Genomic DNA, 14,832 nt, shown 5'->3' with positions numbered 1-14,832 from the left:
TTGCATTCAATATTTTTGACCAAGATGTTTTCAAAAAAAATTTTTTCCATTAAGTCTAGTCAGCCAACTATCATTGACGTACAATCTCAGGATGCTAATGAAATACTGGAATTAGCAAAAATGCTTCTAAGTAACGTTTTCATGTCTCCAACTCTGAGAAATAATGCATTAACTTCCCAACGACATGGGTAGCTACGTTTTCAGCTCTCTAAAATACAGTGACACAAAACTGCACAATTTAATCAGACGTACTGAAAATGTATGAAATGAACAGGCCTGGCAAGACAACCCTACTTATGACTTTACCCTACCCAATGATGAGAAATTCCGAACAATGACATACTGGCCATGCAACCTACTTCCATAAATGCACATTGATATGTAACGTAAAATTACGTTACAAAGACACTGTTTGATGCATAACCATGGAAGGCATTAGGCCTACATCACTGCCAACAGTAAACAAACACAGAAGTGGGAGGATTGGCGACAATGCCAGGGAAAATATAAGCGTATACAATGAAAGGAATTATGTTTATCCTACTTTCAACATCACTAACCAAGGATTTGTAACAATAGCATTCATAATTTATGGAACGTTTTTTTCAATGAGATACGATATGTTTGTTGTTGAAGTCGTAGTAAAAAAATTGTTATGTGTGTACAATTTTTATTTTTTTTCATAATGGACTTGTGAGAAAAAACAGGAATGTTTAAGAGATTTACAAAAAGTGGCACAAATAAAACACGCAAATCCAACACATTTTGCGGATTGAAGAAACAAGTAAGAATATAAAAGGATTTCTGCGCCAAAAGTAAACATCAGACAGACGTTTTGTGAAAAAATCCAGCTCAAACTGTGTTTCATGTTAACGTACAAACAGTCACATCCGCAGCATTAACAATCAGTTTGTCACGTGATTTTCTCACAGTGGTTTAGCCAGCAACGTTCGACGGCGTCAATATTGACACATGAACAATGTCGAACTTCAAGTTTACCGAGTGTGTGTAGCGCGCGTTTGCTTAACCTTGGCGTTTTAAGATGTTCGAATTCTACTTTCAGGTGAAAGTTGTATTTAAATATGTTGAAAGGTTGTAGGTAACTCATTTCACGTGTTTAGCTATGCAAGGTAATCAAAATAGCAGCAAAACGCACCATCAGGTATAATCACATTGTGAGGCGAGTAGATTCCCTAGAAATATTCAAATGCCACAGACACGCATATATCATAAGAATGAACAAGAAACAACATCAATACAATTTAGTCCACAAATCGGTAACGTGAAGAGCAGTATTTTAAGTTTGCAAGGGCTTGCATTGCCGCACATAAAACAAACAGTGATCATTTCCAGCACCGATATCATTGAAACTCAAAAAGTGTAGACAAGCCAAAGCGCACCGAAAAATGATGAATATTTATTTTCGTTGTTGTTATTTTTTCTAAATGAGGATGCCGATTTTTGTGGAGCAAGTACTGAAGAATGAAAAAGAAAACACATGCGGCTCAAAAGTCTTGGTTGGCCGGCCTTTGTTATAATCGAACACACCATAAAAGGTAAAAGGCGAGCAAGGCCAATGTTTAAAAACACATGAATCGTAAAACGAGAATTAATAATCACGATTACATAGCTTGGTGACATGGTAATGGAATAAGAGTGTATGACCAAGTGTATACTTCTTCATATACACATCACTATCACTGCACACAAAAATGCTCAAATAACTTCACCCTTGCAGACGAGTATGCCAGAAAAAAACATGATAAAGTGAAACAGAGGAAGCACTTTCCATTGCGCAAAACTTAAGTTTTTGTGGTGTTGTGCTGCGTACCGTATTTATTCGATTGTAAGCCGCCCTCGAATGTAAGCCGCCCTGGATTGTAAGCCGCATGTGAAGGTGTTCAAAAATTAATATAAGCCGCCCTCGAATGTAAGCCGCACGTTAATGTTAAAGACAAACTTAGGTGCCCTACAACAATAATTGTCAACAAATCTGTCGTTCAAAATTGTCAGATACGCTGACAACCTTGGGAGGTAAAACATTTTGGTACGATGGAGCGAGTTGATGGTAAATTTCATTAAAAGCAGAGCGCAGACAAAATATCTGCGTGACATTAAATAATGTAAGCCGCCCTCGATTGTAAGCCACAAACGGTAGGTTAAAAAACTTTAAAGCCGCGGCTTACAATCGAGTAAATACGGTACATGGTAAATGCTGCTGCATAACCCTGAAGAAGTCTCGCCAGATGACAGACGAAACTTTGGTTACAACAAAATCTACGTAACTCAGAAGGACAGTTCTTTAGAACGTTAACTTTTCGCCGCACAATCTTCACTATCGTTTTCCAGAAACACTTTTCTCAAGGAAGGGATAACGTTTGGCGGCGCCCCGGTTGAGACCATTTCGCAAAGTCTCCTGTACCAAAACGTGTGACTGTCTGGAGTCGTAACTCCCGGGTTAAGCCTTTCGATTTCAGCTCTCTGGTCGTCCCACGATTTGTCAGGATCCTCTCTCCATTTAAAATACTCCCTGTATGCGGTATCGTTTGAGTCCAGATAGAGTAAATATTTTGCCAGCTCCGTGGGAGAGTCGAATTCCTCAACGTGGATGTAAGAATGAGGGGGGGCGATGGCGAGATAATCTTCTTTTGCTGTGCCCCACACTACAGGCACGGAACCGTACATGTAACCGTTTCTATACAATTTTTCAGTGATATAATCTCGACAGTGGAGGGAGTTTTCGAACGAAAGATAAAACTTGCTCTCGCGCACGACTTCTGCCATCTTGGAGTGAGGCCATCGATCACCGAAACATCTTCCGTATCGCTCAAGACCTGGAATCACTTTGAAGATCTCTTCCGCGACCGCCATACGCCAAACCGCGCCTTTCTTGCCTTTGCATTCGCTCACAGCCCACGCCTAAAGAAAGGCATCGATTCAGTACAGAGATTTGATACGATGGTATGGCAACAACCCATGCTTCTCGTCGACCACCAAAAACACATAACAGGCGAGCTGACGAAATAGTCGGTCTCGCATTTTTTTACCAAAAGAAATGACGCAAAACAAAAAAAGGATTGAGTATGCTCAATATAACATTGTTTAAATCAATGGTTCGCAAACTTTTAAGTCCAAATTTTTTTTTAAGGACAGCATATGAGATACTAGTATTTTGGTGATAGTGGCGTGCCTACTGCTTTTAGCTGTTTGTTTATTAGCCAATTTTGTAAATTATCTTACGATTTCAATAGCCAGGGCACACTTGCAGTGGCTGGCTCGTTTTGGACTACTTCCTAAAAAATGCTTATCCCATAGACAACCAAAAATCCCAAATCAAATAAAAAATACCAGGAAAATTCCTTGCAACATTCAAAATGTAACCTCGGGGTAAGAAATGCGTCAACGTCTTAGAAGATAACGTTTAGGTATAAGCCGACAAACATATCAGGTGATTTTTTACCGCTATTTTCTTTTTTTCTGTCACCAATTTGTCGACCACATCTTTTCCCTTCGGCAAGTTATTGTAGACATCGCGCATCAGGCTGTACGGAGCGTAAACGTCGCTGTCTCTTCTGTACGTCATCGTCCAGTTGAAAAAGCCGTTGTCGAACTGGTGTAAGTCCTTGTTTTCCATCCATCTTACAACCCAAGGATTTTCCCAGGAATACCAAACAAAAAACTGCTTCGGGTCTCTGGACAAATAGGAAAAATGTGTTATAATGTGTCGATACAATGAAACAACGAAATGAAAGCAGCCAGGAGAAATTTGGAAATATTAGGTCAAGGTCCGTGGATCACCAGGCCAATTTTTTTAAACACTGTGAAATCTGCAACGGATGCATTAAGTAGCGCTTTACTTATTGTTGTTCGACAGTGAACCTCGCGTTAAAGGTTACTGTCATTGACCCTTAAAGGTAATTGGGTTGAAAAATAAACTTCTTCAACTTTCTTCGGGTTTTGATGAACGTCTAACTTCAGTTCGGAATGCCACAGACACAGCTGTTACAAATCGAACGATGAAAAGGAGGTGAAAATGCCAGCGGTGCGTGTGAACAACATTTGAAAATACCACACTGCTTTGGCGGTAGATTATGGATATTTTGCCCAGAATCGTAACGAATCCCACCACTAATGAGCAATTTGGAGAACATTTTTGCTGATGTCTCACTTAATATCAGTTCAATTCAAATTATATTTAGAAGCTAATTGTCGAATAGGGAGCGGATGTATTATTGTTGGGAAAATCTTGTGTATCCCGAGTTAAGAACTGTAGCGGATCAAGCAATTGGATTGCAAGATTTGACAGCGCTGGCATCAGTGTTAAGCAATTGCAAATTTAAAATGGTTTGTCCTCCTTGCATTCACCTTACATTACCAACACAAATCTTTGTGAAAGTTAAGACCTTAAAAAACGTTTTTTAATCAATATCGCTTCATAACGGTTTATAATGATCTCGATAAGATAAACTGTGATCGCAAAGTAAACGAACTGTGCAGCAGGCAACACTGCGCCGTGCGGTTGCATGAAACATTTCTATCGCTTTATAATACTTAAATATTTGACATTGTTATGGCAATAAAAACATCTAAGGAAATTACCTTGGCAAAGGGTAAGGTTGGGGCACATTCGTGTAATGGAAGACAACTGCCAACGCCTCGGCATGTTTGGAGCGGTCGTAAGTTACCTTGCAATTGCCAAACTCCTGTCCTTCATACGGTGGTTCACTGTCAACTCCCCAGGGATGAGCCCATTGCAATATAATGACTTGCTTTTGCGTCGTTGTGGTGGTTGTACTGGTGGTAGTGCTAGTAGAGGGCTGTTTTAGTGTTTGTTTAGTGGGTAACTTTACCTCCGGCGCCAAAGTCTTGTTGTTAATTTCCATTTCATTGGATTGGTTGTTGTTGGTACCTTTACCATCCGTGTTCACAGTGGGATTTTCCAAATGTCTTACCATGGACTTGACGCGGTAATTAGGTTGTGCAATGTTTGGCATCAGGGCGGTCCACCTGTACATAGCGGCCAATCCCAGCAGACATATCATCATGACCAACCCAGCCAGGTTTGAAAGGCTCGAAAACTGACTCATATTCAAACAGCTACTGACAGCATTTATAACAATACGGCTTAGTTATCATTAATGTCAGAATGTAAACTAGCCCATGCCTTGTGGCTATTAGAAGACATGTAAATAATACATAGATCATACATATTTTTAGTGTTGGTAAAATTTGCCCCGAAAAAATTGTGATTAAACGAACGCGTTTTTCCATTTTTTTTATTATGTGGCTCACAATTATTGTTGAAGCTTTCCTTTTTGTGATACTTAAATGTTTTTCATCCAGCTCCGTAAAACGCCAACAGGACGACTAAGTTTGTGTCTAATTCGCGAATGTACCCTTAAATAATATATTATCGACTTGATGTTTTCACACAACCATTGTAAACACTTTTGTAAACAAGTAACTGAATAGTTTTACAAAAACAAACACTTTAAACTGCAGCGTTGTAAGGTCTACAGCAGTTACGTCGAAACCAGTCCATAATTACATTATTGAAGTTTGCATCCAGTTAATAATATACAGAAAAAAGCTTACACTCTAAGTGCCTTATCATAAGCAAATAGACAAATGCGTTCATCTGCCGGTTTTCGTTTGTCCACTGTTATACAGGATGTAGCGCAATTACGTTCATACTGTTTCCATTCGGCCCTGCCAGCCAGTCAGTCAATTTGTAACCGCTTCTGTCGTCATCAGTATACCCTTCAATTGAGTTAATCTAACTTCCTGGATATTTGCAAACCGACTTCCCTGTCAGTCTCGCTATAGTCTGTATATATCATGCCCTGAAAAGCAATACGGCTCCTGCTTAAACAATGCTATAAATAGGCTGAAACCACGATAACCATTTTGCGTTGTCACTGTCACCGTACGGTAAATATCTGTTCACCTTATACGGTGCTGCAGTGTTTATACCCTATGATAAAGCGCAATGACAAATTGCAAACATAAAACCTGCACAGGTCTCTTTAGTCTGCACCTTCGCGGTTTGAAACAGCTGGCACATTTCCCTGTTTCCAGCACCTAAAGTTTTTTAATACGTCGAGGCATCTCAAATACGTTGAGTTGTGCATCTGGGTTGTGTAATAGTATCAACATGAAGGCAGCAGCCTTTCAGCACTGGCTGGATTTAATCAACATAAAGAGAATGGAGACAAAGTAATGCTAAACAATATCTTTCCTTGAATACAAAATACAAAAAGAGAGCTTCATTCAACCATAAAAAGGCTTCGCAAACGCGTTTATTATTCCTGGCAGCATAGGTTTTGCACGAAAGCCTCACAATGAAAAACAACATATCATTTAAAATGGCGTCGGCCCTATTTTGACAAGGTTCAAGCTGTAACCTACTAAATAGGCTTTTTGGACAATATCGTGTGCCGCCTAATCATACACAACAAAACGCATAAACTGCAACGTTTGATGTAATGACAGCCAGAACCACTTCCATAGGACATAAAAACTTACTATGGCATGCTGGTTGGCTAAGACTTGATCAATGTTCTGCTTTTGAAATGACGCATATAAAACATGCGCACACCATGTTCGCACGTTGGTCTCAGTAGCCAGTTCTATTTACAAGGTGTGTTCTACAAGGTACACCCAGATCCATTACTGGACGCTTAATACGTACTGCCAGGTTAATAGAACAAAATAGGAACTACTGGTAAACCCATGCTGAACCATCATGTTTCTCTCAATTATATACCTCAACAACTAAACCAGTCTAAGACCTTGCCAATCATACAATTGAAAGGTCTCTTAATGTAACTTGATGCCTACTTTTGTTCACATTAAACAAAGGTAACATTCTGACTGTGCCCCATTGCCCAGCCCAGCCTGTCTCGGTCGATTTGACCAAAATACAAGTAACCGTTTTTCCAAGCTACAATTTTTGCTCAGGTTCAACAAGCATGGCTATGTTTGTCTGCAAACCCTTTTCGTTCTATTCCAAACGTACAGTTAGAGCGGTTGCATGGGCATAGAAGCATGACCGCTGCCAAACATCTGAAGTTTAGGTTTTTCCAAACCAAATTGGCAATCTGTTACATCGTTTCTGCACGGGCAATAAAAAAGAGTTACAACAAAGCGATTTTTTCATTTGCTAAACAGTTTTACAACTGCTTTCCTGACAAGGCTACATAGGGCGCGTTGTATCGATCTTTGGCCCTGGCTTATCGTATCAAACGTTGCAGCACATGTGACAAAACTGTACATGGCTGCACTACAGTCATACGTTCTGCATTCCACATTAACTTGTTCCAAATAAAACGAAAATGAACCAGTTAGTACTTCAAATTGTTCATTTGCTGAACAAGGAAAGTGCTCAATACAATCGATTGTTAACTGACAAAAACGCAAATAATCCAGTATTGTCGGCATTACCAGTCCAACTATACTCATAATCCTGTTTAGGTGAAAAGTACAGCGTTTGGAAACAGCATTAAGTGCTGAAAATACTGTCAACGTGAAATATACAGCTCAATCATTTTAAATACTACGACTTACTGCATCAACATCATGAACACTACGCTAGTGCAATAATTCAATTTTATTTTACATGCTGTGTTTTTGCAGCATGAACGTACATAACCTGACTTTCTCTGCTATGATTTTTGTGCACTAAAGCAAAGCAACAAGGAATAGGCATAGCCAAGGACAGCACAAACAGGCAGGCAAATACAGGACGCAGCACCACACATTCAAACCAGGAAATCGGTAATCAATAAAATGCAATGCAGCCTGCTGCCTTAACTTGCAGTATATCTGCTGATTTAAGCGCAAGTTGTTAATGATGAATAAAAAAACAAAAATAATTATCATTAATTGGTGTTACGATGACATAACGTACTCAAATCGATTCGGAAGTGGAAAACTTGTCTTTAAACTAATTAAACGTTGAGCCATTCCCAAGGGATATTGAAAAGGCATTGCAAGCTCGCAGGGGGGGCGCGCCTAGTTACACCGAACTTTTTCGGCAGGAAGTGCGTAAATTTTGTACAAGCACAACTATTAGTCATCGCCCGCTGTGTATAACCAAAGAATACTAGTATAGTGTTGGTATAACAGCGTCACACGTATTCATTTACACAATACCTGGGCGAAATGCTTCCATGCTGCAGGGTAGATATTTTTTTTTAGACATTTGTAACATACACCTGACGCTTTTATAAACGTGTTGACAATTGCAGTTTAAATCAATAAAAAGCAGTGTTTTCGGCTTGTGAACAAGCGCAGTACGGTAAAATCATTCCTCAGAAGCCGCGAGCAGAAAATCACAAAAAATAACTGTTAATGACACGACAAGCCAGCAATTCTTTGACAAAATAGGGAAGTTTCATGTCAGTATTGGCCCAGGCACGGAAGTCGTGTCGAAACAATAAAGTTCGTTCTATTGTTGTGGCGCTACCTGACAGTTAGAGCCCGTCGTTTTCTGTGTAAACTTTAGACAAGTTTTTTCCACCAAATGGTCACTATCAACTCAGACAACTAAGTTTAATTTTTTGTTGTCCAAATCCCACATTGTAATACATACATAGGCTACTTATTTAATTTGTGGCGAGCACGTAAGCCAAAGTACGCGAACTTAAAATTTTACGAACTGTGGCAGCATCAAGCAGTAAACGGTACAATTAATTGTCTCCACAGTGTAACGCTAATGCACGAATTTTTGCCATGCTGGACTGGGAAGACATGACCGGTCGGTCAGTTTATCACCGTATTTTTGCCATCAATTATGCTGTTCGATTGTACCAGGAAATAATAACAGCTACTGACAGCATTTATAACAATACGGCTTAGTTATCATTAATGTCAGAATGTAAACTAGCCCATGCCTTGTAGCTATTAGAAGACATGTAAATAATACATAGATCATACATATTTTTAATGTTGGTAAAATTTGCCCCGAAAAAATTGTGATTAAACGCACGCGTTTTTCCATTTTTTTGATTATGTGGCTCACAATTATTGTTGAAGCTTTCCTTTTTGTGATACTTAAATGTTTTTCATCCAGCTCCGTAAAACGCCAACAGGACGACTAAGTTTGTGTCTAATTCGCGAATGTACCCTTAAATAATATATTATCGACTTGATGTTTTCACACAACCATTGTAAACACTTTTGTAAACAAGTAACTGAATAGTTTTACAAAAACAAACACTTTAAACTGCAGCGTTGTAAGGTCTACAGCAGTTACGTCGAAACCAGTCCATAATTACATTATTGAAGTTTGCATCCAGTTAATAATATACAGAAAAAAGCTTACACTCTAAGTGCCTTATCATAAGCAAATAGACAAATGCGTTCATCGGCCGGTTTTCGTTTGTCCACTGTTATACAGGATGTAGCGCAATTACGTTCATACTGTTTCCATTCGGCCCTGCCAGCCAGTCAGTCAATTTGTAACCGCTTCTGTCGTCATCTGTATACCCTTCAATTGAGTTAATCTAACTTCCTGGATATTTGCAAACCGACTTCCCTGTCAGTCTCGCTATAGTCTGTATATATCATGCCCTGAAAAACAATACGGTTCCTGTTTAAACAATGCTATAAATAGGCTGAAACCACGATAACCATTTTGCGTTGTCACTGTCACCGTACGGTAAATATCTGTACACCTTATACGGTGCTGCAGTGTTTATACCCTATGATAAAGCGCAATATTACGTCGAGGCATCTCAAATACGTTGAGTTGTGCATCTGGGTTGTGTAATAGTATCAACATGAAGGCATCAGCCTTTCAGCACTGGCTGGATTTAATCAACGTAAAGAGAATGGAGACAAAGTAATGCTAAACAATATCTTCCCTTGAAATACAAAATATAAAAAGAGAGCTTCTTTCAACCATAAAAAGGCTTCGCAAAACGCGTTTATTATTCCTGGCAGCATAGGTTTTGCACGAAAGCCTCACAATGAAAAACAACATATCATTTAAAATGGCGTCGGCCCTATTTTGACAAGGTTCAAGCTGTAACCTACTGAATAGGCTTTTTGGACAATGTGCCGCCTAATCATACACTACAAAACGCATAAACTGCAACGTTTAATGTAATGACGGCCAGAACCACTTCCATAGGACATAAAAACTTACTATGGCATGCTGGTTGGCTAAGACTTGATCAATGTTCTGTTTTTGAAATGACGCACATAAAACATGCGCACACCATGTTCGCACGTTGGTCTCAGTAGCCAGTTCTATTTACAAGGTGTGTTCTACAAGGTACACCCAGACCCATTACTGGACGCTTAATACGTACTGCCAGGTTAATAGAACAAAACAGGAACTACTGGTAAACCCATGCTAAACTATCATGTTTCTCTCAATTATATACCTCAACAACTAAACCAGTCTCTTAATGTAACTTGATGCCTACTTTTGTTCACATTAAACAAAGGTAACATTCTGACTGTGCCCCATTGCCCAGCCCAGCCTGTCGCGGTCGATTTGACCAAAATACAAGTAACCGTTTTTCCTAGGTAGAATTTTTTACTCAGGTTTAATAAGCATGGCTATGTTTGTCTGTAAACCTTTTTCGTTCTTTTCCTCACGTACAGTTAGAGTGCTTGCATGGGCATAGAAGCCATGACCGCTAACAAACATCTGAAGTTTGGGTTTTTCCAAACCAAATTGGTAATCTGGTACATCGTTTCTGCGCGTGCAATAAAAAAGAGTTACAATAAAGCGATTTTTTCATTTGCTAAACAGTTTTACAACTGCTTTCCTGACAAGGCTACATAGGGCGCGTTGTATCGATCTTTGGCCCTGGCTTATCGTATCAAACGTTGCAGCACATGTGACAAAACTGTACATGGCTGCACTACAGTCTTACGTTCTGTATTCCACATTCACTTGTTCCAAATAAAACGAAAATGAACCAGTTGGTACTTCAAATTGTTCATTTGCTGAACAAGGAAAGTGCTCAATACAATCGATTGTTAACTGACAAAAACGCAAATAATCCAGTATTGTCGGCATTACCAGTCCAACTATACTCATAATCCTGTTTAGGTGAAAAGTACAGCGTTTGGAAACAGCATTAAGTGCTGAAAACACTGTCAACGTGAAATATACAGCTCAATCATTTTAAATACTACGACTTACTGCATCAACATCATGAACACTACGCTAGTGCAATAATTCAATTTTATTTTACATGCTGTGTTTTTGCAGCATGAACGTACATAACCTGACTTTCTCTGCTATGATTTTTGTGCACTAAAGCAAAGCAACAAGGAATAGGCATAGCCAAGGACAGCACAAACAGGCAGGCAAATACAGGACGCAGCACCACACATTCAAACCAGGAAATCGGTAATCAATAAAATGCAATGCAGCCTGCTGCCTTAACTTGCAGTATATCTGCTGATTTAAGCGCAAGTTGTTAATGATGAATAAAAAAACAAAAATAATTATCATTAATTGGTGTTACGATGACATAACGTACAAAATAGGGAAGTTTGATGTCAGTATTGGCCCAGGCACGGAAGTCGTGTCGAAACAATAAAGTTCCGTCTATTGTTGTCGCGCTACCTGACAGTTAGAGCCCGTCGTTTTCTGTGTAAACTTTAGACAAGTTTTTTCCACCAAATGGTCACTATAAACTCAGACAACTAAGTTTAATTTTTTGTTGTCCAAATCCCACATTGTAATACATACATAGGCTACTTATTTAATTTGTGGCGAGCACGTAAGCCAAAGTACGCGAACTTAAAATTTTACGAACTGTGGCAGCACCAAGCAGTAAACGGTACAATTAATTGTGTCCACAGTGTGGCGCTAATGCACTAATTTTTGCCATGCTGGACTGGGAAGACATGACTGGTCGGTCAGTTTATCACCGTATTTTTGCCATCAATTATGCTGTTCGATTGTACCAGGAAATAATTATCGGTACGAGCATTAATATAATCCCATATTCTCAATATTATACTAGAGGCGCTTATGCCAACGTTTGCAAAAATACCTCGCCTATACGGTTGTCGGTGCATAATATGGCCAACCAGAACCGCCTATTACTTCCTGTACGGTTGTCCAATTATTACACAGAAAAACTGGCCCCATCAAATGGTGATGATCTGGCCGAAATGCGTCCCTGGTCCGTTTCCGGCTCCGGCCTGTTCAAATTGCCATAAGTGTAATCATCAGAATATCATAAGGTGTCAAATTCGCATCAGAACATATCAGTCCAACTTGCACAACATAGTTATAACCCAATTCAAATAGTTTTCCAATTTCGAACCATTTCGATCTAATCCCCCTCGGTCGTGCGCGCATCTGCGCGTCGACAAGTCGCAGTCCATCGATGACCGCGTGACCTTGAAGCTGTTACCCGATGAGGCAGCTATGATTGGCCAATAGCGTAAGTGGTGTTGACTGTCGCCGCCGAGAATCGGGTGCCATCCGACTTCTTACTAATGACAGCAATTGTACGATTACTGACGATCCATCGATTCTGGTTCTTGCAGACTTTCTTTACCGCTATTGGGCCAAAAAGTAAGCGTTTTAATCGGTTTGTATTTGGATATGAACGCACCAGAACAGACACAAGCAGCCTTTCCAGAACAGACACAAGCAGTAGATAATTTTTTTCACTTTGATCGTTGATTTAAAACAAAAAGCTCTTCCTTGTTGTTGCCGCTCACTCGTGAACGTCATAAGAAATGTGCATTTTTAAAAGATTCCGTGTTATCTTAACTTTAAAAACATGTCTACTAAACGGCTTTTCACTTGTATGCATGATAAAACAACAAAGTTAATAATGCGAAATATATATATTACAAAACAAAGAAAGCATTTTACAAATATGTATCTAATTTTTTTCTGCAAATGTATTTTACATTTATTTCTGCAAAAGTTACAATAACAATGCAATTCATTTCAATAATGCATGGTGTCGTACGATCGAATTGACGCGTATCCTTTCTCCTTTGCAAAAGGCAGTTCGGCGACTTTGATCGAGAAAATTTAGATATGAGCAAAAATTAGAGCAATTTTAGTCCGGCCCTGAACGGCAGCCTGTGCCACTCTGATATCCTCGTAACGACATGATTGGAGCGTGCCAAATAGGTAACCCACTTCTGGCAAACCGGCGAATAAGTTGGACCTTCTGCTTTGTTGCAATTGCTTGTGCCTCACAATCGTTGAATACAGTGTATTATAGTATAGCAAATGTGGAACTTGTTTGTGGGACAAATGTGGATGCTTTTTTACACCGTGACATTGCAATGTGTTATCAAGACAATCCACAAAAATTTTCTACAATTTAAATAAAGTTTTTTACTTTGTGAATGACATTTGCAAGAGCGCATAACCATGGCGAGGCCCTTCCGCTGCGGCGTGCCAAGGGCCGCGCAACCGCTCAACAAACAACGTAAATTGTTTGTAGTGTTTGGTAGCGCAGCTGCGTCGACCCCAAAGTCGTGTCCCTGCAACTCAAGGCCCGATTAACTGTTTATCGCCGATTCTTCTCCATCGGCGCGAGCGATGCCGCTACTTACCGCATCGGAATATGTCATTGCCCCGGAATCCTTGTTACGTCAACGGTTACCCGGAAGAACCTGGATTCGGGCCATTAGCGCAGCCTTAATTTCATGGGCGCCTCAGCAGCAAGATGCGTGGGTGTTTGGAGGCGAATATACTTCTATGGTTGCCGCCCAGTCACGATCGACATTTACCTAAACAAACATTTATTGGTCCTAATTGCGGGCAGTGGTTTTGGCAGCAACAACTCCAATCACAAATCTGTCCAAATACCAGCGCCTCTGTTAATTTCCGTTATCTGTGCTGGTCGACTCGTGGACAAGAGCGGCCGTTCGCTCCATCGGGATAAGTAAACGGTAGGGCAACAAAACCTCTCTTCTCGACCAACAAGAAAACGTGCCACAGAACCCAGCAAGCGCGTCCTCAGGGTATTATCGACCGCAGTAAGTTGTTGATTCAGCTGAATGCGAGCGGAATCGTCCATAAGGTGACGCCGTACTTTACTGCCGTCCTGTGTGGTCAACTGTGATGCAAACGCTCCGCAGTAAAATTTACAAGTTCCGTCGGAAAGGTGAGTGAACGGATCTTCCCATTGAGTTGGAGCACGACTGTCGCTGCTCTGTGTAAACGTATACAGGCGTTATCCCTTGACATTACGCGGAGTCACGCCGCGTGCGCGCGTTTTTTAGGTGTTGACGTTCCCAGATGCCTGCGGTTTGATACGCCTTACGCAATAATAGGGAGCGGCAAGTCACTGAACCTGCCAAATTTGGCCCCCTGAAGAGTCACGACAATCAATCAACTAACAGAACCCGGAGCAAATACCTTACGTTTCCAATTGATCGAGACGTAAATTTCCTTTGCTTTTCTATTAACCAGCCTCAGTTATTGTGGTTTATCACAAAATTAAAATAACAAAACAATGAATTTACCTTTGCCTTTGAGCGTATATTGCGACTGATAGCAGGGGGAAGAATTTTTGCTTGAACAAAACATCAATATGTGTTGGCCTTATGTTAAGCATGTAGGCCTTATGTCAGTGCATTGGATGTTTTAATTTTTTGGCCTAAGGTTCTAGCCAATTGTCACTTCCTATATGGAAAGCCATCTTTTTGCGGTGCAATTTCTCTCTGTTTTGTTAAATATTTAGTATACACGCTTACATTTTGTTTCTTTCACTTCGACTATTAAGAAAAGGACATGGGGTATTGCGTGTTTTAACGGCGAAATTCTTGTTCAATGTGCGTCATTTTCAAACAAAAGAGTAAGAGGCGCCTCTCATAAAGAATTGA

The 14,832-nt window shown here is 40.1% G+C and overlaps 1 protein-coding gene across 1 annotated transcript; it reads right to left on the bottom strand.

The window, feature by feature from the left end:
• Positions 1-411: 411 nt before the first annotated feature.
• LOC145899566 (3-galactosyl-N-acetylglucosaminide 4-alpha-L-fucosyltransferase FUT3-like) lies at positions 412-8,935 on the bottom strand. The gene is made up of 3 exons (XM_082988412.1): positions 4,600-8,935; positions 3,461-3,692; positions 412-2,919 (listed from the first exon to the last, which is right to left on the bottom strand). Exons 1-3 carry the CDS (start codon positions 5,085-5,087, stop codon positions 2,311-2,313), a joined length of 1,329 nt encoding a protein of 442 aa, XP_082844538.1. The 5' UTR covers positions 5,088-8,935; the 3' UTR covers positions 412-2,310.
• Positions 8,936-14,832: the final 5,897 nt, after the last annotated feature.

The sequence above is a fragment of the Ascidia mentula genome, chromosome 1 (assembly GCF_947561715.1).
Source record: "Ascidia mentula chromosome 1, kaAscMent1.1, whole genome shotgun sequence".
Lineage (NCBI taxonomy): Eukaryota > Metazoa > Chordata > Ascidiacea > Phlebobranchia > Ascidiidae > Ascidia > Ascidia mentula.
Note: the sequence above shows the minus strand (reverse complement) of the source record. Positions and strands in the feature narration are given on the sequence as shown.